The sequence below is a fragment of the Pan paniscus genome, chromosome 6 (assembly GCF_029289425.2).
Source record: "Pan paniscus chromosome 6, NHGRI_mPanPan1-v2.0_pri, whole genome shotgun sequence".
Classification (NCBI taxonomy): domain Eukaryota; kingdom Metazoa; phylum Chordata; class Mammalia; order Primates; family Hominidae; genus Pan; species Pan paniscus.
The window spans coordinates 149,303,152-149,327,918 of record NC_073255.2 but is presented as its reverse complement, the minus strand read 5'-3'; the positions used below and the strand labels follow the sequence as shown (position 1 = coordinate 149,327,918).

Here is a 24,767-nt window from a genome sequence, read left to right as displayed (position 1 = left end):
CTATGTTAATGTTAATACTAATCTTGAAGGGGGAAAAAAAAGAGAAAATGAAGAAATGAAACAGAAGTAAATGCTTCCTTGAATTTCTTTCTGACCAATTATGTGACTTCTTTTGATTTCCCTTAAGTGGTGAGGGAAATTCAAGGGTAACACAAGTTTTGTCCAAATTGACTCATTTGCAAAGACAGAAAACTCAGCTAAATTTAAGACAAATTTTATTCTTTGCCGTTTTAGGAGTTGCACTATACTACATAACAGCCTATCTCTGCTCACTTTAACACTTGGTTTTGCTCCTCAGCTCCTGAGGAATAAATCAATCACTTGTCTCAGTTCATGGTGCATGACTGTCACTGGTTCCAACTGATTATTGAATATTTTAATATTGGCTGATTACATTTTTAATCCCACTAAATCTGAAGAGTAGAGTTGTTTCTAAGTCACTTATACGGCTAGATCAAATAAGGGACATCTGACCATCCCCAGAAGGGAATGTCAATCTTCTATCACAGGGTCTAGAAAACGTCTTCAGAAGAAGACTCAAGACAGGAAGTTCCCACTCAAAATGATGGGACTTGGTGGATCCTGATGTAATTGATGTGGGTGGGATCAGGCAGGGGTGAGTCTAATGTGAGTCTAATGAGTCTAATTAGACTCATTAGGGGTGAGTCTAGGTGAGTCTAATGCCTAAGGGTCTCTCCCTTAGGCAGAGACCCAAGCAGCACTACTTTTCTCAACCAGATCTTCTCAGGCTCTCTTGGGGCAGTACGTAGAGCAAGCCCCTTGCCTGGGATCTCCTCGGGTCCCTCACCCTTCGGAGTTCCCAGGTGCTTGCTCAAACCTGCTATCAAAATAGCCCTCAACAGCCCCATAAACTGGAGCCTAAGCTCCGTGCAGTTGAGGAGGTCAAGACAAGTGGGACCGGAGGTACAGGAATGGGATGGAAATAAAGAGAAAATAAAAATGAGTGAAGGAGGAAGTGACACGGGCATGTTCTTCTGAACATATTTGGGGGTTCTTTGACGAGAGATTACTAGTGTTGCCTAAACATTCAAAATAATATCTACAGAATGGCCACCCTCTTTAATATACAATTTAAGTTCATTTAATTTTTTAGTGACCTATAAACAACACAGAGACTGAAGGGCTTTGTGTCAACTCCCTTATTCTCACCAGCAGCAACACCCTCCCATGATACAGAAGAAAATGCTGGAAGTCAGGGGAATTACGGAACATGATCAAGGCCACACTGTTACTCGTGCATAGAACCAGAATCAGAACCCAAGTTTATTCTGAATCCGTTATCTGTCCAGCCACCCAAACCGAGCACCAGAATCATCACAGCAGCATTTCATAACAGGAATTCCTAGTCCCACCCCATGCCTGCTAAGTCAGAATAGCCAAGGCCACAGTCCAAGAATCAGGGTCTTTCCAGCCTCTCAAGTGATACTCGGATGGGCACACTGAGGAACTGCTATTTCTGATTCATGATTACAGATCACTACTGGTTGCCTGTACATGGCTTATTTGCATGACCAGATCAGAAGCCTCTTTGAAGGGACCATGATTTCCCTGCCTCTGACACCCTTTGTAGTGTCCAGCACAGCATGGCACCACTGCTGGGCACAGTGTATATGCCTAGTACTCATTTATTAAATGGAATTTTCTTCTGTGTTGTTTTTTCATGTGCTTTTTAAAAAATCATTTTCATCCTCATAAAAAGTAGAATTACATTTCTGTAATGTTTTCCCTATGTAAAAAAAAAAAAATTACCGTGAAGTCATCTTCACCAAATAAGTGGCTGCACGGATTCCAGTAAGAACATTTTTATGTTTCCTTAAAAGAAAATACACTGCCTGACCACAGTTCTAAGGCTCTCTCTTCTTTTCACAGCTTCTTGGGGCCAAACTCATTCACAGAGGGGATAGATTACCAGTCTTTTCTGATGATTGATCTCTTTTGCTTATCCTTCTCTCCTGAATATAAATAGGGTCATTATGTTAAGCTGGAATAAAATTATTTTTATGCCCTGACTCAAGGAGAACTTGTTTCCATTAATTTTTTCTAAGCAATAAAAATTTGTTACAACATGATGGTTTGCACAATATATTCCAAGATACCTCAGTTAGTCCAAATGACATGTGCACCAAGATTCTCCCCTTTTCCCCAGGCTATTGTTACCCAGAACAAAACAGTTGTTTTGTGTTATTTTCATATCTCCTTGTTGCTTTGTTCTTGCTTTGGGGATTGGTGCCCATTGACAGAGTCCTGGCCAGATGACCCTGGTCTATTCCTGAGTGATAAGTACCCTGTACCCCTTAGGTTGCAGCTCAGTGGCCTTACTAGAAGCCAGGGCCTCCTAGTTCCAGGTAGCTCCAAGATCCAACAGCCTCCAGGTGTCACAGCAGTGCATGGTATGCAGAGCTGGGCCAGGCCCACCTATAGGTGGTTACCAAGACAGAACAATTTGTGGGGCTATAAGAAAATTCTTCCAGGGTCCTCATGGCAGAATACAAAGTACATGACATTGCACCTGGAGTCAGAAGATATGTGTGATCCTCCTATAATGGCTGGCAACATCAGGAAGGGTGTGGAGATAAAGTCTGTTACTAGAACAATCATCTCTCTCTCAGCCTCTTGTGAACACAGCCAAAGTCCAAAGAATGGTGTAAAACTCTCTTTTATTTTCCTATCAGGACATGTCTTGGTTCGGCTGTCCCTTCTATTCCTTTTGCTTCTCCTGGGCCTTACCTTTAGTGTCCCACTCCCTCCTCCCAGTGCACCCTGTGGGTCAAGCCCTTAGCCCAGGGCAGACAGACAGGTTCCTGGCTCCATCGCAGGTAGGTGAATGTGGATCCTTATGTTCTTCAGACTAGATCATTTGGAAAACAACAAACCCTCCTGCTTATACTGATCGCCTGTTATACCATAACTTAACAAGTTATTTTGCTAAAAGACTCTCACCCCATCATCCTTGCTCAGAAGAAATCAGGGTGGCTATCATCTTAAAGCATGCCACAAAAAAATGTTTGGTCCTTAGTCTCACCAATAGAGGTTTAAATGTAGCCAGTTATTTCCACTATGCCACACCTACTACTTTTAACAATAATATCATTATAATAACAACTAACATTTATTGAGTTAGTCCTTTATATTTTTAAGTCCTTTATAACCTTTTTTAAACCTCATAATACTATGAAATCGATTTTCTAATTATTCGATTTTACTGAAAACAAAAAATTAAGTTAATTTCCCCGAAGTCACAATAAGTGGTGGCACCAGGATTCAAACCAGGATGTTGGATCCCCTAGTCCCTGTTCTTAACCACTGTATTTGACTACCATAAGATTATCTGTAGCCAGCCAATACTTTTTAAACACGTCCAATGGAAGTTGTTAATTTGTGAATCGAATACCCAATACCATGGGTTGTGGTGACTGAAGTCTTCCAGGCTGTGAGGGTCAGAGGCATCACCACACCTCTGTCTGTGCAATACAGGCAGGACAGTACAGATAAAAAACATTGGCTCCAAAAAGATGAATAAAATGATTTATCAGACACTATTTTATGTTGTAAAAACATAAATTTCTTGGAATAAAGGTTATCACTGAGGATGAAATATATCCACAGTTTAGATAGAAAAGGGAGAAAAGTATAATAAGGGCATACAGAAAGGAAAGAAATAAGTGGCTTTTTTTTCAAAGAGTTGTTGCATCAGATCATCAGTTTCTGAAACAACTTTACAACGAATCGTGATAACAAATGATTTCTGCCATACCCTATCAATAGGTCAAAAAAGACTTTCCAATAATTGAAAATTTCACGTTTTAACAGTGTTCTGCATGATATCTATCAATTTTAAGAAAAAGAGTATTAATACAAATGGTTTTTGAGTGCAAAACTGGGTAAACAAAATGTGTTTATTTCATTAACTATTTAGTATTGTAAAGCGAATGCGTAATATCCTAGTAAACCCAAATGTTTTTGATCAATCCAAAATGACAGAATCATAATACATTCTTCAATTGACTGGTAGAATATTTTTATATTAAATAAAAGATTTTCTAAGACTCATATGCTTTTTAAACTCATTTATTTCACACTGTGTCTTATGTCATAATGCTGTGTGTCTTACTTTCATTGCTGGAAGTAATGCAGGTTCCAAATATTCTAACTACATAATTTCCTAGTGCAATTTAGGAAAGGCCACAAATCTATCAGATTTCTTCCAAATCAATCAGCAGGGTGCCAAAGGGGTTTTTTCATGAGAAACAAAATACACAAAGTTTATATAATTACATATAACTGTCCATCTCCTTTCTTTATCCTGCACTTTTATGTGAGCTCCTCTTGAGTAGAGTGATTTGCACAGAGTAGGAGCTTAATAAACATTAGTTGAATTAATTAGGCTTTCCCTTTTGACTCTCAGCCCCACATAACTACTGCTCATGTTTTCACCAGCAAACACCAGACAGCAACTAGCTCTGGGGCCCACCCATCGCTGTCCCTGGGGAAATAGAGTCAAAGTCTAATCACCTGAGCAGAATCCCTCTTATTGAAAAGAGTAATCACCTGGTTCCCTTCAATACATAAAACTCAATGAATTTCTCAGGCTTTCCCAGACATCTGCAAAGGTGCATGAGGTGTCAAGAACTTCATTGACACAGTGAACTTGTTCTGGTAGCAAAGCTCCTTCTGTAAGAAGTTGGACGTACATAGTCAAGTTCTCTTGCTTTGTTGATTCTCCTCCCTGCTAGCCGCCCACCCCATTAAAGTTGAAGTGCCCTACCATAAAAGGGGGCTGAGACAAGTTCACCCCTTTTTAGTTGCTATTCCCATACCCACTTGCCTTGGAATTGCTCCCTTCTTGCTGCAGAAAGTGGGCCCCAGGGGTGGGTTGCCTGACCAGATCATCTGTTGCCTGAGGAAGTGCACTTTCTCAGTTCCTAACCCTGTACACTCCCAGGAAAGTAAGAAGCTCAAGGTGTTAGCAGGTGCTTTCAGAAAATCATTCCTTTAGTTTTGTTCAGAGTCCAGTTGGTTGAGTTGGTTGAGTCGCTTTATGATCATGTTATTGATTCTCTTAAGATCATCTATGTCTTTTCCTTCAGCTGTTAGTCTTCTTGACACATCATCCATCTTGTTTCCAGTTTGAACTTCAAAACAGAAAACAGACTGTGTTACATTGGTTTCCACTGTGTTCCACTGAAATTCATCAGATCCCCATGTTGGTGCTCAGCTGATGCTGAAAGACACTCTTGGCAAATCCCCTGTTCCCATATCCATGCATGCCAGAAGCCCAGGAAAGAAACTGGTGAAGGCTGAAGTTGCCTATCCAGTGAATTGTTTTTACAATCTCTTGGTGCCAACCTAGACTACCTTTGGCAACTTCACACCAATTATGGCTAAAAAAGACCTTGCTGTGAGCAACCAAAGGAAACTGTCAGCATGTTTGATTATCCTCCCAGAAGTGATTGCTATGTTGCTTTATTTTGAGACCCATTCTCAGAAAAAGGTTTTTGCTCATTTGAGAAATTACGGGGGGAGGAGCCAAGATGGCCGAATAGGAACAGCTCCGGTCTACAGCTCCCAGCGTGAGCGACGCAGAAGACAGGTGATTTCTGCATTTCCATCTGAGGTACCGGGTTCATCTCACTAGGGAGTGCCAGACAGTGGGCACAGGCCAGTGGGTGCGCGCACCGTGCACAAGCCGAAGCAGGGCGAGGCATTGCCTCACGTGGGAAGCACAAGGGGTCAGGGAGTTCCCTTTCCGAGTCAAAGAAAGGGGTGACGGACGCACCTGGAAAATCGGGTCACTCCCACCTGAATATTGCGCTTTTCAGACCGGCTTAAAAAACGGCGCACCACGAGACTGTATCCCACACCTGGCTCGGAGGGTCCTACGCCCACGGAGTCTCGCTGATTGCTAGCACAGCAGTCTGAGATCAAACTGCAAGGCGGCAGCGAGGCTGTGGGAGGGGCACCCGCCATTGCGCAGGCTTGCTTAGGTAAACAAAGCAGCCGGGAAGCTCGAACTGGGTGGAGCCCACCACAGCTCAAGGAGGCCTGCCTGCCTCTGTAGGCTCCACCTCTGGGGGCAGGGCACAGACAAACAAAAAGACAGCAGTAACCTCTGCAGACTTAAATGTCCCTTTCTGACAGCTTTGAAGAGAGCAGTGGTTCTCCCAGCACGCAGCTGGAGATCTGAGAATGGACAGACTGCCTCCTCAAGTGGGTCCCTGACCCCTGACCCCCGAGCAGCCTAACTGGGAGGCACCCCCCAGCAGGGGCACACTGACACCTCACACGGCAGGGTATTCCAACAGACCTGCAGCTGAGGGTCCTGTCTGTTAGAAGGAAAACTAACAAACAGAAAGGACATCCACACCGAAAACCCATCTGTACATCACCATCATCAAAGACCAAAAGTAGATAAAACCACAAAGATGGGGAAAAAACAGAACAGAAAAACTGGAAACTCTAAAACGCAGAGCGCCTCTCCACCTCCAAAGGAACGCAGTTCCTCACCAGCAACGGAACAAAGCTGGATGGAGAATGATTTTGACGAGCTGAGAGAAGAAGGCTTCAGACGATCAAATTACTCTGAGCTATGGGAGGACATTCAAACCAAAGGCAAAGAAGTTGAAAACTTTGAAAAAAATTTAGAAGAATGTATAACTAGAATAACCAATACAGAGAAGTGCTTAAAGGAGCTGATGGAGCTGAAAACCAAGGCTCGAGAACTACGTGAAGAATGCAGAAGCCTCAGGAGCCGATGCGATCAACTGGAAGAAAGGGTGTCAGCAATGGAAGATGAAATGAATGAAATGAAGCGAGAAGGGAAGTTTAGAGAAAAAAGAATAAAAAGAAATGAGCAAAGCCTCCAAGAAATATGGGACTATGTGAAAAGACCAAATCTACGTCTGATTGGTGTACCTGAAAGTGATGCAGAGAATGGAACCAAGTTGGAAAACACTCTGCAGGATATTATCCAGGAGAACTTCCCCAATCTAGCAAGGCAGGCCAACGTTCAGATTCAGGACATACAGAGAATGCCACAGAGATACTCCTCGAGAAGAGCAACTCCAAGACACATAATTGTCAGATTCACCAAAGTTGAAATGAAGGAAAAAATGTTAAGGGCAGCCAGAGAGAAAGGTCGGGTTACCCTCAAAGGGAAGCCCATCAGACTAACAGCGGATCTCTCGGCAGAAACCCTACAAGCCAGAAGAGAGTGGGGGCCAATATTCAACATTCTTAAAGAAAAGAATTTTCAACCCAGAATTTCATATCCAGCCAAACTAAGCTTCATAAGTGAAGGAGAAATAAAATACTTTACAGACGAGCAAATGCTGACCGATTTTGTCACCACCAGGCCTGCCCTAAAAGAGGTCCTGAAGGAAGCGCTAAACATGGAAAGGAACAACCGGTACCAGCCGCTGCAAAATCATGCCAAAATGTAAAGACCATCGAGACTAGGAAGAAACTGCATCAACTAACGAGCAAAATCACCAGCTAACATCATAATGACAGGATCAAATTCACACATAACAATATTAACTTTAAATGTAAATGGACTAAATTCTCCAATTAAAAGACACAGACTGGCACGTTGGATAAAGAGTCAAGACCCATCAGTGTGCTGTATTCAGGAAACCCATCTCACGTGCAGAGACACACATAGGCTCAAAATAAAAGGATGGAGGAAGATCTACCAAGCAAATGGAAAACAAAAAAAGGCAGGGGTTGCAATCCTAGTCTCTGATAAAACAGACTTTAAACCAACAAAGATCAAAAGAGACAAAGAAGGCCATTACATAATGGTAAAGGGATCAATTCAACAAGAGGAGCTAACTATCCTAAATATATATGCACCCAATACAGGAGCACCCAGATTCATAAAGCAAGTGCTGAGTGACCTACAAAGAGACTTAGACTCCCACACATTAATAATGGGAGACTTTAACACCCCACTGTCAACATTAGACAGATCAACGAGACAGAAAGTCAACAAGGATACCCAGGAATTGAACTCAGCTCTGCACCAAGCGGACCTAATAGACATCTACAGAACTCTCCACCCCAAATCAACAGAATATACATTTTTTTCAGCACCACACCACACCTATTCCAAAATTGACCACATACTTGGAAGTAAAGCTCTCCTCAGCAAATGTAAAAGAACAGAAATTATAACAAACTGTCTCTCAGACCACAGTGCAATCAAACTAGAACTCAGGATTAAGAATCTCACTCAAAACCGCTCAACTACATGGAAACTGAACAACCTGCTCCTGAATGACTACTGGGTACATAACGAAATGAAGGCAGAAATAAAGATGTTCTTTGAAACCAACGAGAACAAAGACACAACATACCAGAATCTCTGGGACGCATTCAAAGCAGTGTGTAGAGGGAAATTTATAGCACTAAATGCCCACAAGAGAAAGCAGGAAAGATCCAAAATTGACACCCTAACATCACAATTAAAAGAACTAGAAAAGCAAGAGCAAACACATTCAAAAGCTAGCAGAAGGCAAGAAATAACTAAAATCAGAGCAGAACTGAAGGAAATAGAGACACAAAAAACCTTTCAAAAAATCAATGAATCCAGGAGCTGGTTTTTTGAAAGTGTCAACAAAATTGATAGACCGCTAGCAAGACTAATACAGAAAAAAAGAGAGAAGAATCAAATAGACACAATAAAAAATGATAAAGGGGATATCACCACCGATCCCACAGAAATACAAACTACCATCAGAGAATACTACAAACACCTCTACGCAAATAAACTAGAAAATCTAGAAGAAATGGATACATTCCTCGACACATACACTCTCCCAAGACTAAACCAGGAAGAAGTTGAATCTCTGAATAGACCAATAACAGGAGCTGAAATTGTGGCAATAATCAATAGTTTACCAACCAAAAAGAGTCCAGGACCAGATGGATTCACAGCCGAATTCTACCAGAGGTACAAGGAGGAAATGGTACCATTCCTTCTGAAACTATTCCAATCAATAGAAAAAGAAGGAATCCTCCCTAACTCATTTTATGAGGCCAGCGTCATTCTGATACCAAAGCCAGGCAGAGACACAACCAAAAAAGAGAATTTTAGACCAATATCCTTGATGAACATTGATGCAAAAATCCTCAATAAAATACTGGCAAACCGAATCCAGCAGCACATCAAAAAGCTTATCCACCATGATCAAGTGGGCTTCATCCCTGGGATGCAAGGCTGGTTCAATATACGCAAATCAATAAATGTAATCCAGCATATAAACAGAGCCAAAGACAAAAACCACATGATTATCTCAATAGATGCAGAAAAAGCCTTTGACAAAATTCAACAACCCTTCATGCTAAAAACTCTCAATAAATTAGGTATTGATGGGACGTATTTCAAAATAATAAGAGCTATCTATGACAAACCCACAGCCAATATCATACTGAATGGGCAAAAACTGGAAGCATTCCCTTTGAAAACTGGCACAAGACAGGGATGCCCTCTCTCACCACTCCTATTCAACATAGTGTTGGAAGTTCTGGCCAGGGCAATCAGGCAGGAGAAGGAAATAAAGGGTATTCAATTAGGAAAAGAGGAAGTCAAATTGTCCCTGTTTGCAGACGACATGATTGTTTATCTAGAAAACCCCATCATCTCAGCCCAAAATCTCCTTAAGCTGATAAGCAACTTCAGCAAAGTCTCAGGATACAAAATCAATGTACAAAAATCACAAGCATTCCTATACACCAACAACAGACAAACAGAGAGCCAAATCATGAGTGAACTCCCATTCACAATTGCTTCAAAGAGAATAAAATACCTAGGAATCCAACTTACAAGGGATGTGAAGGACCTCTTCAAGGAGAACTACAAACCACTGCTCAAGGAAATAAAAGAGGATACAAACAAATGGAAGAACATTCCATGCTCATGGGTAGGAAGAATCAATATCGTGAAAATGGCCATACTGCCCAAGGCAATTTACAGATTCAATGCCATCCCCATCAAGCTACCAATGACTTTCTTCACAGAATTGGAAAAAACTACTTTAAAGTTCATATGGAACCAAAAAAGAGCCCACATCGCCAAGTCAATCCTAAGCCAAAAGAACAAAGCTGGAGGCATCACACTACCTGACTTCAAACTATACTACAAGGCTACAGTAACCAAAACAGCATGGTACTGGTACCAAAACAGAGATATAGACCAATGGAACAGAACAGAGCTCTCAGAAATAACACCACTTACCTACAACTATCTGATCTTTGACAAACCTGAGAAAAACAAGCAATGGGGAAAGGATTCCCTATTTAATAAATGGTGCTGGGAAAACTGGCTAGCCATATGTAGAAAGCTGAAACTGGATCCCTTCCTTACACCTTATACAAAAATCAATTCAAGATGGATTAAAGATTTAAATGTTAGACCTAAAACCATAAAAACCCTAGAAGAAAACCTAGGCGTTACCATTCAGGACATAGGCATGGGCAAGGACTTCATGTCTAAAACACCAAAAGCAATGGCAACAAAAGCCAAAATTGACAAATGGGATCTAATTAAACTAAAGAGCTTCTGCACAGCAAAGGAAACTACCATCAGAGTGAACAGGCAACCTACAACATGGGAGAAAATTTTCGCAACCTACTCATCTGACAAAGGGCTAATATCCAGAATCTACAATGAACTCAAACAAATTTACAAGAAAAAAACAACCCCATCAAAAAGTGGGCGAAGGACATGAACAGACACTTCTCAAAAGAAGACATTTATGCAGCCAAAAAACACATGAAAAAATGCTCATCATCACTGGCCATCAGAGAAATGCAAATCAAAACCACTATGAGATATCATCTCACACCAGTTAGAATGGCAATCATTAAAAAGTCAGGAAACAACAGGTGCTGGAGAGGATGTGGAGAAATAGGAACACTTTTACACTGTTGGTGGGACTGTAAACTAGTTCAACCATTGTGGAAGATAGTGTGGCGATTCCTCAGGGATCTAGAACTAGAAATACCATTTGACCCAGCCATCCCATTACTGGGTATATACCCAAATGACTATAAATCATGCTGCTATAAAGACACATGCACACGTATGTTTATTGCGGCATTATTCACAATAGCAAAGACTTGGAACCAACCCAAATGTCCAACAATGATAGGCTGGATTAAGAAAATGTGGCACATATACACCATGGAATACTATGCAGCCATAAAAAATGATGAGTTCATGTCCTTTGTAGGGACATGGATGAAATTGGAAACCATCATTCTCAGTAAACTATCGCAAGAACAAAAAACCAAACACCGCATATTCTCAGTCATAGGTGGGAATTGAACAATGAGATCACATGGACACAGGAAGGGGAATATCACACTCTGGGGACTGTGGTGGGGAGGGGGGAGGGGGGAGGGATAGCATTGGGAGATATACCTAATGCTAGATGACGAGTTAGTGGGTGCAGCGCACCAGCATGGCACATGTATACATATGTAACTAACCTGCACAATGTGCACATGTACCCTAAAACTTAAAGTATAATTTAAAAAAAAAAAAAAAAGGGGAAATTACATTCTTTGGGTTCCAGCCTATTTTGACATAAGTCTGCTTGTTCTGAATTACCAGCTCAAAATGAATGTGTAATAATTCCCCCTCAGACCACCCATTAGAATGGAAGAACAATATTTTCCAAATACACAGGACCTTTGGCAATAAGATACAGAATGGAACACTTTGAGGTTTGCTTATCAGAGTTAAATTTTCTAAGATGGCTAGAGGAAGGATTTAAGATAATAAACTTAATGTATCTAACACAGAGCAATTATCCAGTAAAAAAACACTCTTCTTTATTCACCTGATCTTTCTGTTTCTCATTTAATATGACTTTGTTCTCAATAAAAAACACTCAAGGCAAATATAAAATAAAAGCTATTCATAAAAGTGGAACATAGTGATGTTGATAAAGTACATAGTCTTTGATGTCAAGTGGAGTGTCCTTGAGCCCCATTTTGGCACTTATTAGCAACATGACCTTGGGCACATTAATAGATCTCTCTAAATCTCAGTTTCAGCACTGGTAAAACCAAAATAATAATGGATTTGGCTGGGCGCCGTGGCTCACGCCTATAATCCCAGCACTTTGGAAGGCCAAGGCGGGAGGATCACCTGAGGTCCGGATTTCGAGACCAGCCTGGCCAACATGGTGAAACCCCATCTCTACTAAAAATACAAAAATTAGCTGGGCATGGCGGCTCACACCTGTAGTCCCAGCTACTTGGGAGGCTGAGGCAGGAGAATCGCTTGAACCTGGAGGTGGCATTGCAGTGAGCTGAGATCACGCCACTGCACTCCAGCCTGGGCAACAGTGAGATTTCATCTTAAAAATAATAATAATAATAATAGATTCTACACTACAGAGTTGTTATGAGGTTGTGAGCAAAGAGGTATCAAGGGCTTAGCACAGTGTCTGGGACAGAGTAATGACTCGATATATAGCATTTGGTATTATTTCCCTCAATCTTGCTACTTATCTCACAGAAAAAAAGAATTTGGCAGAGGGTTGTTTACAGGTCTGTAGACATACCTAAAATTTCCTAATAGTTTAACTCAGTCATTACCCCCAGGCGGGTGTGGCAGGATGACATGACCAGTATTAATTTATGTTGGAGTAACGGTTCAGAATACTAGCCCATGTGCTCTTTCTGGCATTGCTGGTTCAGTAGCCAAGCCTCCCCTGATTGATCATCAGATGCAAGTTTGCAACTATTGTAAAAATAGTACACATGTTAGCTTCTAAATGCAAAAGGTCAGCAGCCCGGTGTAAGAGAAGCAATTAAACATGACCCCTCCCTCCCAGTCCCAACCCTTTTCTCCAGAGGCTAGATAAAGACCTTCAAGCTGCAAGGAGGGAGGAGTCTTTGGGGGAGGAAATGGGATTGGAAGCGGTGAAAGGGTCATCATGAACTCGCCCACCTGTCTCCTCTCATCGTCATCATCACCTCTGCCTCCTCTAATCCTGAATGAAATTAAATTAGAGCCCTTCCAAAGGCTACAAAGCACTCAAGGGTGAAAGAAATGACAGTGCAGTGCACCCAGGCAAAAAGGTATCAAAGATGACACCTTCCCTTAGGCTCTGTCTGCTCTTAAGTCATCTGGAAGAGAATCAAAATAATTCCAGATGAAAGAGGAAACTGGTGGGCTCTGTGGGAAGAGGCAACGCTCAGAACCGGAGGACAGCACCGCAGGTGGACAGCACCCCTCCCACATCCAAGGCAGAGAGGAGGGTGGCACTGAAGGCTTGAAGGATCTCTTGACTGAGAAGCTGGGTTGGGGAAGCCTGAGTCACCACTCAAGGTCACGACATGCATGGCCCAGGCCAGGAGCAGACAAAGCAGGTTATATTAGGAGTAGGTTGCCTAGACAGGATCAAATTGGAAAGAAGCCACCTTTATACATCTCCAACACTGTCTCTGGGGCCTTGCACAAGCCCTCAAGTGCTTCTCGTTGATGTCTAGGATGATATGCAAGTGAGAAAACCTGGGAGCGAGTTCAGTTCGAAACCTCAATGTTTCGATGTTATAGATCTGAATTTAGTGGAGAAATCTAGGCATTGGATGAAGTAAAGCTAGAATCAACCAGAATAAGTTGCCTTCCATTGGGCAGCTAGAGGCTCCAAGTGAGAAACTAAAGTGCTATAGAATTATTTAACATACATATTCATGGACTTATGGCACTATGGGCTTCTGCAGTGGGTTTGTGGCCAAGGGACCCTGTCCTCAGCCAGTGGGGTTCACTCAAGGCATTCCTTCTTTTTTCAATGTAAGCATTGATGACCAGGAAGCATTGACTGGAGGGTGCAAACTTTGTGGGAGCAAAGTTAACCAGCTATGAATAAATGCATACAAGTAATAAAAAAGAAATCTGTGGTGGTACTTACCTATTAGAAATATCACGAAAAAAACCAGTGCCAGGCTGACAATCAGCACAATTAGCAGCCCCACAAAAAACAGACTCCAGCTTCCATTTCCTGAGTTTGTGCCAAGGACTGGGATTTTGTCCTCTAGAGCTAATATGAAACAAACAAAAAACAAGGACAAAAACTGCTCAGCATACAACTTGTCAGCAGAACTGAACAGTACCCCAGTGTTAGACCGTGAGTAATGGATACACCCACTTTCTCTCTGACAAGCCTAGAAAGTGACTCTTTTTTTTTGAGACAGAGTCTCGCTCTGTCAACCAGGCTGGAGTGCAGTGGCTCGATCTCGGCTCACTGCAACCTCTGCCTCCTGGGTTCACGCCATTCTCCTGCCTCAGCCTCCCGAGTAGCTGGGACTACAGGCCCCCGCCACCACGTCCCGCTAAGTTTTTGTATTTTTAGTAGAGATGGGGTTTCACCGTGATATCCAGGATGGTCTCAATCTCCTGACCTCATGATCTGCCCTCCTCGGCCTCCCAAAGTGCTGGGATTACAGGCGTGAGCCACGGCGCCCGGCCGTGACTTCTGTTTTAGGAATGTCTTTGGGCACAGAGAAATTTGTGAATTATTTACCTTCTTCTCTATTGGTATTCAAGGAATAAGCAGGGTTAAGCTATCTCCTTAGACCTGTTTGGAAAGTTCTTTGAAGACTGTCTTAACACTGAAATAGCAGAACATGAATTTTTGTGTGTGGGGAGAGGGAATATAGAAGTTAAAGGCTAAGAGTGATAGAAGTTCTATTACCCTTTCCCAAAGTAACCCAGGAGTAAAACAGAGCTGGTTGTGGGACACCTATGCTGGGTGGAAGACTCAATTGAATGCTCTGGGATATTTCCCTGGAAACTTCTTTTATTATAGGAATAATCAGTTAAGCCTACATCCATTTAAACAAAAACGGCCCTGACCTATTTTGGTTTTTTAAAGCTGTCTTCTGGATGGATATGCTCTGCAAGCAAGGTTCTTTTAAATGCTTTGCAGTTGAACTGAGAATGCAGCTACATTTTATCGACAGCTTGGTTCACTCAAACCAAGAATTGACTGCATTTAATCACCGTTTTGCAAGATCTAGTTGCCTAATAACACCCAGATTATTAGTTGCAGTGAATAAGCAACGCAGAATCCTGGGGTAGTGGAGATCACTGGATTACTTTTTGCATACTCTCCTACGTTGAATTGGTCCCACTCACTGTGCCACTTGATTATGGACAGATGGGTGGCTTATGTCCCATGCCTTATAAGTACATCCTATGCCATACCCTTCAGCCACTTTTGCTTCCTAATCAAAGCAACAGCATAGGGCTGACACCTAAACTTCTACTGCTATTGAGACTGACAGCAATAAAAACAGATGGAAATTTGAACTTATTAAAATGAAGAAAAAAAGGAGGAACTTAGAAAGGATTTAGACAGGAAATAATAGATATAAAATTGGAACAATAAGTTTAGAGTGCATATGAAACAAATGGCAAGTGAGCAATTAACACTGGTGTTTGAATGTCAGCATTTAAGCTAGAAAAGATGGCACTCAGAGTGATCTGATAAAGCTCATTTATAATATTTAGGAGGCAAGATACACACTTAGTATTTAGCAGATTTTATTTTGCTCCCCCCACCCCCTTTCTCCAACCCTTAATTGCACAATTTGTAACTTGTAAGTAGAAAATGCTCTGGATTGAGCATTCTCTCAGCAATCTGCTATAAAACAACACTCCTGTGGGAAGTGGTCCCCATCGGTAACCTAGCCATGGTCACTAGGAGAGGGATGAGCCAGCCTCCAGGAGTCCAGCTCTGCAGGCTCCACCCCTTTCCAGGGACAGAAACGCCACAGGATCTCAGAATATTTGAAGTCAAGAGTTCAAATCTCGTGTGGGATCCAAGAAAGCCTATAATCCTGTCAAGTATTCAGAAAACAAAAGCAAAATTGCCCAAAAACAAATAACATTTCCAGTGCCAACCTCTTCCTAATGCCCACTCCCCCCCCACCACACCCACACATCCAGTCAGCAGTGGCTATTTTTAGGTAGCCTAGAAGCTAGGAAGGGCGGCTCTGCCTTCCCCAGCACACATACGGAACAGATGCTGCGATCCGGCTGGACAGAGGTTTAGTTTGTTTAAGTCATTTATGGAATCCACCACATAAAGCTTTCCATCTTCCTGAATGCCACAAGAACCAGTGTCCTGGGAAGAATGAGTCATTGTCCCTGGAAGAAAACACTGATGTTAAAAACAAGAGGTTGGGCTTGTGAACTCAACTTCACAAGAACCACAGCCGCCAGGAAGCCAGACAGGCCTATGAAGAACCACCCACAAACAGTATTTTCAACTAAGGCTCTAGCGAACTTGGCTTATCCAGAAAAAAATATTTCCTTCTGTGGACCACTTTGTAATCGTTCTTTTTGCTTTGCTTGCCAGGAAGCTCACAGTCAAATGTGTGGCCCAATTTTAAGAATTGTACATCCATGTATAACCTGCTTATCTGCAAACGCTCTTTTCTCCTCCTCAGATGTCTCAGTTCTGCCTATATTTTCCCTGGATCTGTTTTTATTTTTTAACTAATTTAAAATTTTTTCTCTTTTATTACATTGTTCACATTCTGGTGAGATGCCTCAAATCCTCTGTGCAAGAAGACTAGGTAGACAAAATTAAGCTAGTCAGCAGTGGCCACAAAACATTCTGAAAAAAGAGAATATTACCATGAACCATTCTAATTGCAGGAGGCTTTAATAGAAAATTGCAATTTTTATAGCCTCCCTCCATATGGCATGTAAGTCCTTCTCTTCACACAATTCCTTTAGCCATAAGATGCTGACTGTGAGTCCCCAAGACAACAATCTTAGCAAACTTAGCTGCTATAGAGAGGAATCCTGCTAGACTTCAGGACCTCTGAGATCTCTTCCACCTGGGTTTCCCTTAGACCGAGGTCACTTATGTAATAGCTTGAGGTTTATTAAATATTAAAAGTAATATTCTCTAATGACAGCACAACTGCAAGCAACACTGAAAATCCTGAAGAGTTTAAAAGGTTTACGTGGAGATGTATCTCTAGCACAACAGAGAACTTGTGGACATTTAATTATGTGAAAAGAAGCCTCTAGAAAGACAAATTTCAATTACTATAAAAGCTTTTCCTTCCATGGTTATCAAGTCTAATCGTGATAGAGGACGTTTGGATCTAGAAAGGGTGTTAGATGTGCTTTAGTTCCCATCCTTTCCGCAAATGAGGAAATGGAAGCTTGGCGAGGTAAATGCCCAGGATCACACATTTGCCTGGCAGCAGAGCTGGAATCGGGCCTTTTGTTCAGCATTCAATGAGTCTTGCTTTATGCTACTTTTCTTTTCTATATCCCTTCCTAATCCTGCCTCAAGACTCAGCTCAAACATCACTTCCCCTAAGAAGAGAGAACCAACCTGTCTTTCCTTTTGCCTTTGCTGGATTCTTTACATTCTTCTATCAGAACATCTATAGTATTTTATTGCATCTATTTGCTTACATCTTTGATTTCCCAATAGACTGAAAACTCCTTAGAGTAGGGACGAATCCTATTCTTCAAATGCCCAGTGCCAGGTTTAGCAGTTGGTGACTTATGTTAAGATGGAACACCTGAAATGCTTATTTAGGATTTAAATCTCACCATTTTCAAAAGAATTGGAGGCAGTTAATAATAAGTACATGAACAGAAATAAGATTGAGGATAAAAATCCTCATGTGATGTCTATCTGGACTCTAGTAAAGTCAATGCGATAAATATGGTGCCTGTGTGTATTTGACAACACACTGTTTACTTCCTGTTATTGCAAAAATTTCCTTTAAAACTCAACTACAGAATGAAGAGCAATATAGAGCTGGGAGAAACCAAATTCAGAAAAAAAAAAAAAAAGTATACACCTAAAGAAGATATGGGGAAAAAAAGTATCAGACATTTACTGAGCAATTTAAACTTAGTCTAAAATATTAAAAAAACAACAATTTCCCAGTAATACCTAAAACTACTGGTACTTGTGGAAAATGTGCTACCAGAACCCTAGCTAAGAAAGTGAGCTCAAAAAGTCATGGACTAAAAAATTTTTTTAGAGTTAAAACTAAAAAAGTGTGTTTCACTTATCTTGAAATTTTAATGAACAAGAACAAACAATTCCCTGAGTTTTCAGATAAGATACTACCATAGCACTTTATTGACATTACTGAATTCCAAATATACTTCATAGAGCATTCCTAAGGAAATGACTTGATATGACAATTAAAAAAATTAAAAAGCAGCAGCAAATAGAGTAAAAGGGCCTTAGAGGTCAGTCAAATCTTGTCCTTTTGCAGTTAAAACCAAGGCCCCAAAATATTCACTCATGCATAGTCACAGATTTTAAAACAATTCTTTTAGATGTGTTTTATATTTTATCATCCATTTATACTAATATTTGACCAAACAGTAATATTTGACCAGGAAAAAAAGTTTTATGTGTCACATCACAGGACCACTGTTCCACACACAGCTTCTATTTTAGGTGTGGTAACTGAAGCATGGTTCATTTTTGGATCTCTGACTTAATAGCCTTGAGCCTTAGCTTCCCCTTCAGGAATGTATCTGCTGTTTCTTCAATTTCATACTGAGGCTTAATCAATGTTTACAAAATAGAGACCTAGCTAGAAAATCATGGCCACAAAACTGACTTTAAGAGTACAGCTAATAAAATCTCCAAATTACTGGTCTTGCTATCTACTCAAAAGGTGACTCCAAAAAAAACTAAGACAACAACCTAGTGAGCCATGACGTGCTCTGAAAGAAAATGTCTTCTTTAGAGTGAAGTCACAATGTAAATATATGCTATCCCAATATTTTTTTAATGAACTGCAACACGCAACTGGAAAAATAAAGAACTAGCAGAGAAAACTGAGTTGGGTGCTGTTCCAGGGCTCCAAGAGCCTGCAAATGACTTGCAAATGACTCATGAGGCTGCTAGTAAAGGGATACAAGATCACATGGCCTTAAAACCAGGCCCCACAGCTGTTTGACACCCAGTAGTTGCTATCTTTGGCATCTCCAAATGAGGGCATCTAGGAACAACCAGCAAGGCTGGAGAAGCCAGTGTTACTAGCAATTCTTCATCACACTAACTTGACCCTCCTTTCAACTCCAGTGTGCAAATTTGCTTATTCACCAAGATTGGCTAAAGCAGCATCCCTTTAACAGAACCCTTTCTTATACCTTGACTGGAAACATGTAAGTAATTTCATTTTCCTCTGGTTTAGATCACGGCTAACAGTTGATTTTTTGTCAATTAAGAATTCTTTGACTATTTACAAATAAATATTCCAACAAATAAAGATAATTGTCTATGAAAAATTGCCTGGTGCTTTATTTTTTAACCACAGGTGCTTGGTATCAAACCACAGAAATAACTCACACCAGTATTGCTTGCCACAAAATCGGAATTGTTATAATGGGGCATAATTCAAAGCTAATAAGCAGTGTTATTGAATGAGTCATGATAATTTGTTCTTTAATTTCATTTCCGAGTCAATGCCTCTTCTTCACATTCAGGAAGTAATTTTTAAAATCAAGTCTAAATCATTTCTATCAAAAATGAAAAACACAGAGCACATGCAACAAAAACTTCCCAGACTCAGGAATCATAATTCAGTCTCAGTAGAGTAATAGCATGCAAATTACTTACAAAAATGTGAGCTTTGACTGCTAGGTTACCAGAAAAACAAAACAAAACAAAACCAACAAACAAAAACTAATTGTTCAGAAGCAACTACAACAAAACTTTTCTACAAATTCTGTAGTTCTCTCTTTGCCTTTCTTCAGCATACGGGTGCTCCTATGAGACCCATAAGCCCCAGGATGAAACTGTTGGTCTATATTGTGTCAATTTAGCCAAGCAGTGTAAGATTCCAAATCCTGACTTTTTTCATAATGTCTAAGGTTTTTAGTAAATATATTACTAAAACTATGCTTTAAAAAGAAAACAACAAAAAAACACCATGCCCTGATTTAGTTGGTAACTGATGAGGTTTTTATTGGACTGAAGTTACCGTCCTTATCTGGCTGAAGCAACTGTTAGCTGACACCACCTTTCCAGCACTCTTGCCATGGTATGCTTCCATATATAAATATCCTGTAGCAGGCGGAAGCTGCCACTATGATGACTGACTTGCAAACACTCCAGACAAACCAGAGAACTGCAATAAACACGGACAGAATATGATTATGACATCATAACAAGGATGATGGCAGGTCAGACGCCTAGTGCTTCTAGTAGCTACAAAAAGCGATTGTGAGTGGGCAATTTCATGGCTACAGACCCACCACAGGTGAAGGAAGCACTCCATCTCATTGGCCGCCTTTCCTTTACAAAGGCTTTGTTCTGTGAGTGTCTGCACATCCTCCTTTCTCAGGAATAACAGCCTTCCATATACGTAGTTCCCTCACATACATGCCAAGGAGCTTCTGCCCTCTGCTGTACATAAAAGATGCTACAGTGATGAGGAGACCAAGTATCCCAGCAGGATACTAACAGTGAGGTTGTAAACAACTGTGCAATCCTTTATCATCTTCACTTCCATTGCCATGGCTTGATGGACATTATTCGTCTTTGAAACATTTTTCATGTCAGTGAGAAAATAGGTGTTCCACAAAATTTTCTTTGAGACAGAGTCTTGCTCTGTCGCCCAGGCTGGAGTGCAGTAGCATGATCCCAGACTACTGAGACCTTCCTGCTTCCAGATTCTCCTGCCTCAGCCTCCCAAGTAGCTGGGATTACAGGCGTGTGCCACCATAGCTGGCTAATTTTTTTTATTTTTAGTAGAGATGGGGTTTCACCATGTTGGTCAGGCTAGTCTTGAACTCCTGACCTCAAGTGATCCACCCACCTCGGCCTCCCAAAGTGCTGGGATTACAAACATGAGCCACCATGCCCAGCCCAAAATTTTCTTTACACCTATATCCCATACGGACCTCACTCTGCTTTGGGGGAAGAGGAATGTCATTTTTTTTTTCCCTTCACACTACCTAGTCTAAGAGGGAATGTCATTTTTTCAAGCCTCATCTGTACCCAAAGACTAATTCTTGAAGACAATATAACTAGTAACTTTTCTCAGAAACATACGTTAAAAAGCTATGTCGAATTTCTCTGAATAATGAAAATGTTCATGTTAGCTATTATGCTGTTTTTAAGAAATCTCCCAACTACCTGATCTGCCTTGAGCCATGTATCCTTTGAAGATATAATAGAAGTAACTGCCTCATTTTGGGGCATTTACTACTTTTCCTCTCCTGTAACTTCTAACTTTGTGGAATATTAACTTCCCCTGAAGGAGGAAGGAAATGGAGACTAAGGAATTTAATTGTTGAGGGATACACTGATTATAAGTGGCAGAGATGAGATGTAAACCCATACCTCGCATTCAAGTCTGAATTGAACTATACACCAGTGAGGGGGATAAGACTGCCTTTAGACCAGTTAGACTTCTGGAAAGCCACTTAAGAACAAAGCAAGACAACCTACTTCATTTTAACTATAACATACCTGCAAGACCACCTTTAAGAAGAGTTTTGGGGCCGAGTGCGGTGGCTCATGCCTGTATTCCCAGCACTTTGGGAGGCCGAGACAGGCAGATTAACTGAGGTCGGAAGTTCGAGACCAGCCTGACCAACAAGGAGAAACCCCATCTCTACTAAAAATACAAAATTAGCCGGGTGTGGTGGCACATGCATGTAATCCCAGCAACTCAGGAGGCTGAGGCAGATTATACCATTGGACTCCAGCCTGGGCAACAAAAACGAAACTTCATCTCAAAAGAAAAAAAAAGAGTTTTGGGTCACAAAAAGAGATATTCTCACATGAAGTGTCTAATCTAGGGACATTCTCAAGTATTTGCTTTTTCTTTCATATATTACATCTCAGGGTATCTAAATTCACTCCCAGGAAATTTAGTACCCATCAAAGAGGAGTCACAGACAATGAATACTTCAAAATGCTTGAGCCTCAAAATAATGAAAGCGGGCAAAATTAATCAAGAATCAAGCAATGAACAACTACTCTATCACACAACATTTTTCTACTTTCAAGAAAACACAAGCATTCTTACACATTGAACACCCAGCCACCCTTGTCTAGCAGTTACCACAAGTTTCATGAATAACGTCACCTGCATATAAATTCAACATGCAGATTAACACTCTATACCTTCTTCCTCCCAAAAGCCCAGTAAAAAAGCAGGAGTACAAATTACAAAACCAGAAAAATTAAAATAGGAAGAAACAATACTGAAGAGCTCAATAAATGTATTGAACATGGTAAGAAGAGTGGTATCTGCCTTAGCAGGGCTATCACGGATGAGTGACAGTAGGACTGACCCTGCAGAATTCAGGCAGGCCTAGGATTTAGAGGCAAGAGTGTGGCATGGAGCTACACAGAGGCAAGTAATTTAATGCTAGCCAGAAATAAAATGCAATACAAATTGGAAAATTGTCTTAGAGAAATATCCCAGACAGAAAAAAAAAAAAAAATAAGGCCCAAGATTCAATTTGGGAGCTCCACTATGTCATAGAGTTCCAGAACAAAGAAAATGAGGAGGAAGAGATGAAGAACTTAATATTTTCCAGGTTGCCAATCCCACCAAAGCACAGTATCATGCAATTTTAGAACACTAGAAACAGAGATGCTGAGAAAACAAAGAAATAAAAATAAAAACTGCATCAGATATCTCAAGATTTTGCAAATTAGAATAGAGCAATGCCTTCAAAATTCTGAATTTGAATACACTTGTCAAAATTTTCAAAAATTCCAAATTTGATTTTCCACCTAGAATTTCCATGCAAACTATCTTTCAGAAATATGAAGTCACTAAATAACTGACTGATCTCTCACGCACTCATTCCCAAGAAACTACTGAAAGAAGTGCTCCATGTTAACAAAGAAGTAAATTAAGACATGGGATCCAGATAATGAGGGATACAATTCAAGAGAAAGAAAAACAAATCCTCACGATAGTGCTGTCTCAGGAAAACTGCTATACAATTGGATGAGAGAAACTAGTCTAGATTGAAACAAGTACAGAATCAAGAAAAGTTGTGACAAATTTATTTGGGACTGTTTGGGAAGAATCAATGATGTGCATAAAAAGCCAAAAAAATAAGAGCATTAACTCCAAGACAAAATGTTGTATGAGAATGAAAATGTAAGCACATTAAATTAATTCACGAGTGAACATACAAGTATGATCACAGCTATGCAAACAGGTACATGATCTAACCAAAATAATATTAGAAGGATGTGAAACAATAAAAGAAATTTTCACCTGTCTTAATAGTAAGTTGACAAACGCCTAAAAAATAAATGGCTGTATAATCATATTATTTAGAAACCTAAAACCAAAAACTGAAGGCTGAAAGAACCGAGCTAGAAAAAATTGAAGGCTGAATGTCTCTTGGGATGGGACTGAGGAATAGGAAAGGATGGAGCAAGGGGCTTTCCTTATTAGCCTTGAAGTACCATTAAACTATGTTCAGGCTGGGCACGGTGGCTCATGCCTGTAATCCCAACACTTTGGGAGACCAAGGCGGGCAGATCACTTGAGGTCAGGAGTTCAAGACCAGCCTGGCCAACATGGTGAAACCCCATCACAACTAAAAATATAAATTAGCCAGGTGTGGTGGAACACACCTGTAATCCCAGCAACTCAGGAGGCTGAGGCAGGAGAATCGTTTGGACCCTGAAGGCAGAGGTTACAGTGAGCCAAGATTGCGCTACTGCACCCCAGCCTGCGCAACAGAGGGAGACTGTCTCAAAAACAAACAAAAACCTATGTTCATACAATACTTTAATAAAAATTATTATTTATTTATAATTACATGTACATACATATATGCATTTGAATATCTAGAAGAAACTACCATTTGCAATCTCTTTTCCATGGTTCTAACCTACTTGGAACATAACCAAGTGACAACATACAAACAAGTTCTAGATTCTAAACCTGTTTTCCACTGCACTGTAACTGGGGGATGGGACCCAGCAACAGTGACTCCATAAGCCAGCAAATGATTTTCACCTAGAGGGAGCACCAGACTTCCAAGAGTTGTTGGGATGTGGGAGGGGAACACTAGTTTGGAAAAAAGACCTTAAATGATTTTGATACTTCTCCCTACAGTATATATGCTTCCCTACCCCTCACGGCGACCTACAGCAAGAGTATCAAAGAAACAAGTCTACAGATTTGAAATGGCATGTTGCTTGCACTATATATTTTAATCTAAAGTTTATTAAATGTTAACGTGTTGTCAAAATGCTTTTCATAAAATGAAAGAAATATACCTCATGGGCAAACAAGCAGCAATATTCTTTTTTGTTTTGCTTTTGAGACAAGGTCTCACTCGTCACCCAGGCTGGAGTGGCACAATCGCGGCTCACTGCAGCTTTGACCTCCTGGGCTCAAGTTACCCTCTTGCCTCAGCACCCAAGTAGATAAAGAGTAGAAGCACACACCACCACACTCATTTTTTAAATTTCTGGTAGAGACAGGGTCTCGCTATGTTGCCCAGGCTGGTCTCAAACTGGGCTCATGCCATCCTCCCGCCTCAGCCTCCCCAGAGTGTTGATTATAGGCATGAGCCACACTGCATGTTGCCAAGCAGAAATATTCTTGAAAGTCAGAAACCTTAATCCCAATTATGTATTGCTACATTCTTTTCATCTACTTTAATGTTTGCAAATATACACATAAAGCTTTGTCTCCCTGCCCACCTGGCCTAGTCATTTTGGACTCTGTACCTCAAAGCC

At 40.8% G+C, this 24,767-nt stretch overlaps 1 protein-coding gene across 1 annotated transcript; it reads right to left on the bottom strand.

Annotated features, from left to right (window-relative positions):
* Positions 1–4,073: 4,073 nt before the first annotated feature.
* On the bottom strand, positions 4,074–23,089 carry LSMEM1 (leucine rich single-pass membrane protein 1). The gene is made up of 3 exons (XM_034964851.3): positions 16,055–23,089; positions 13,947–14,075; positions 4,074–5,153 (listed from the first exon to the last, which is right to left on the bottom strand). Exons 1-3 carry the CDS (start codon positions 16,179–16,181, stop codon positions 5,014–5,016), a joined length of 396 nt encoding a protein of 131 aa, XP_034820742.1. The 5' UTR covers positions 16,182–23,089; the 3' UTR covers positions 4,074–5,013.
* Between the last annotated feature and the right edge of the window lie 1,678 nt (positions 23,090–24,767).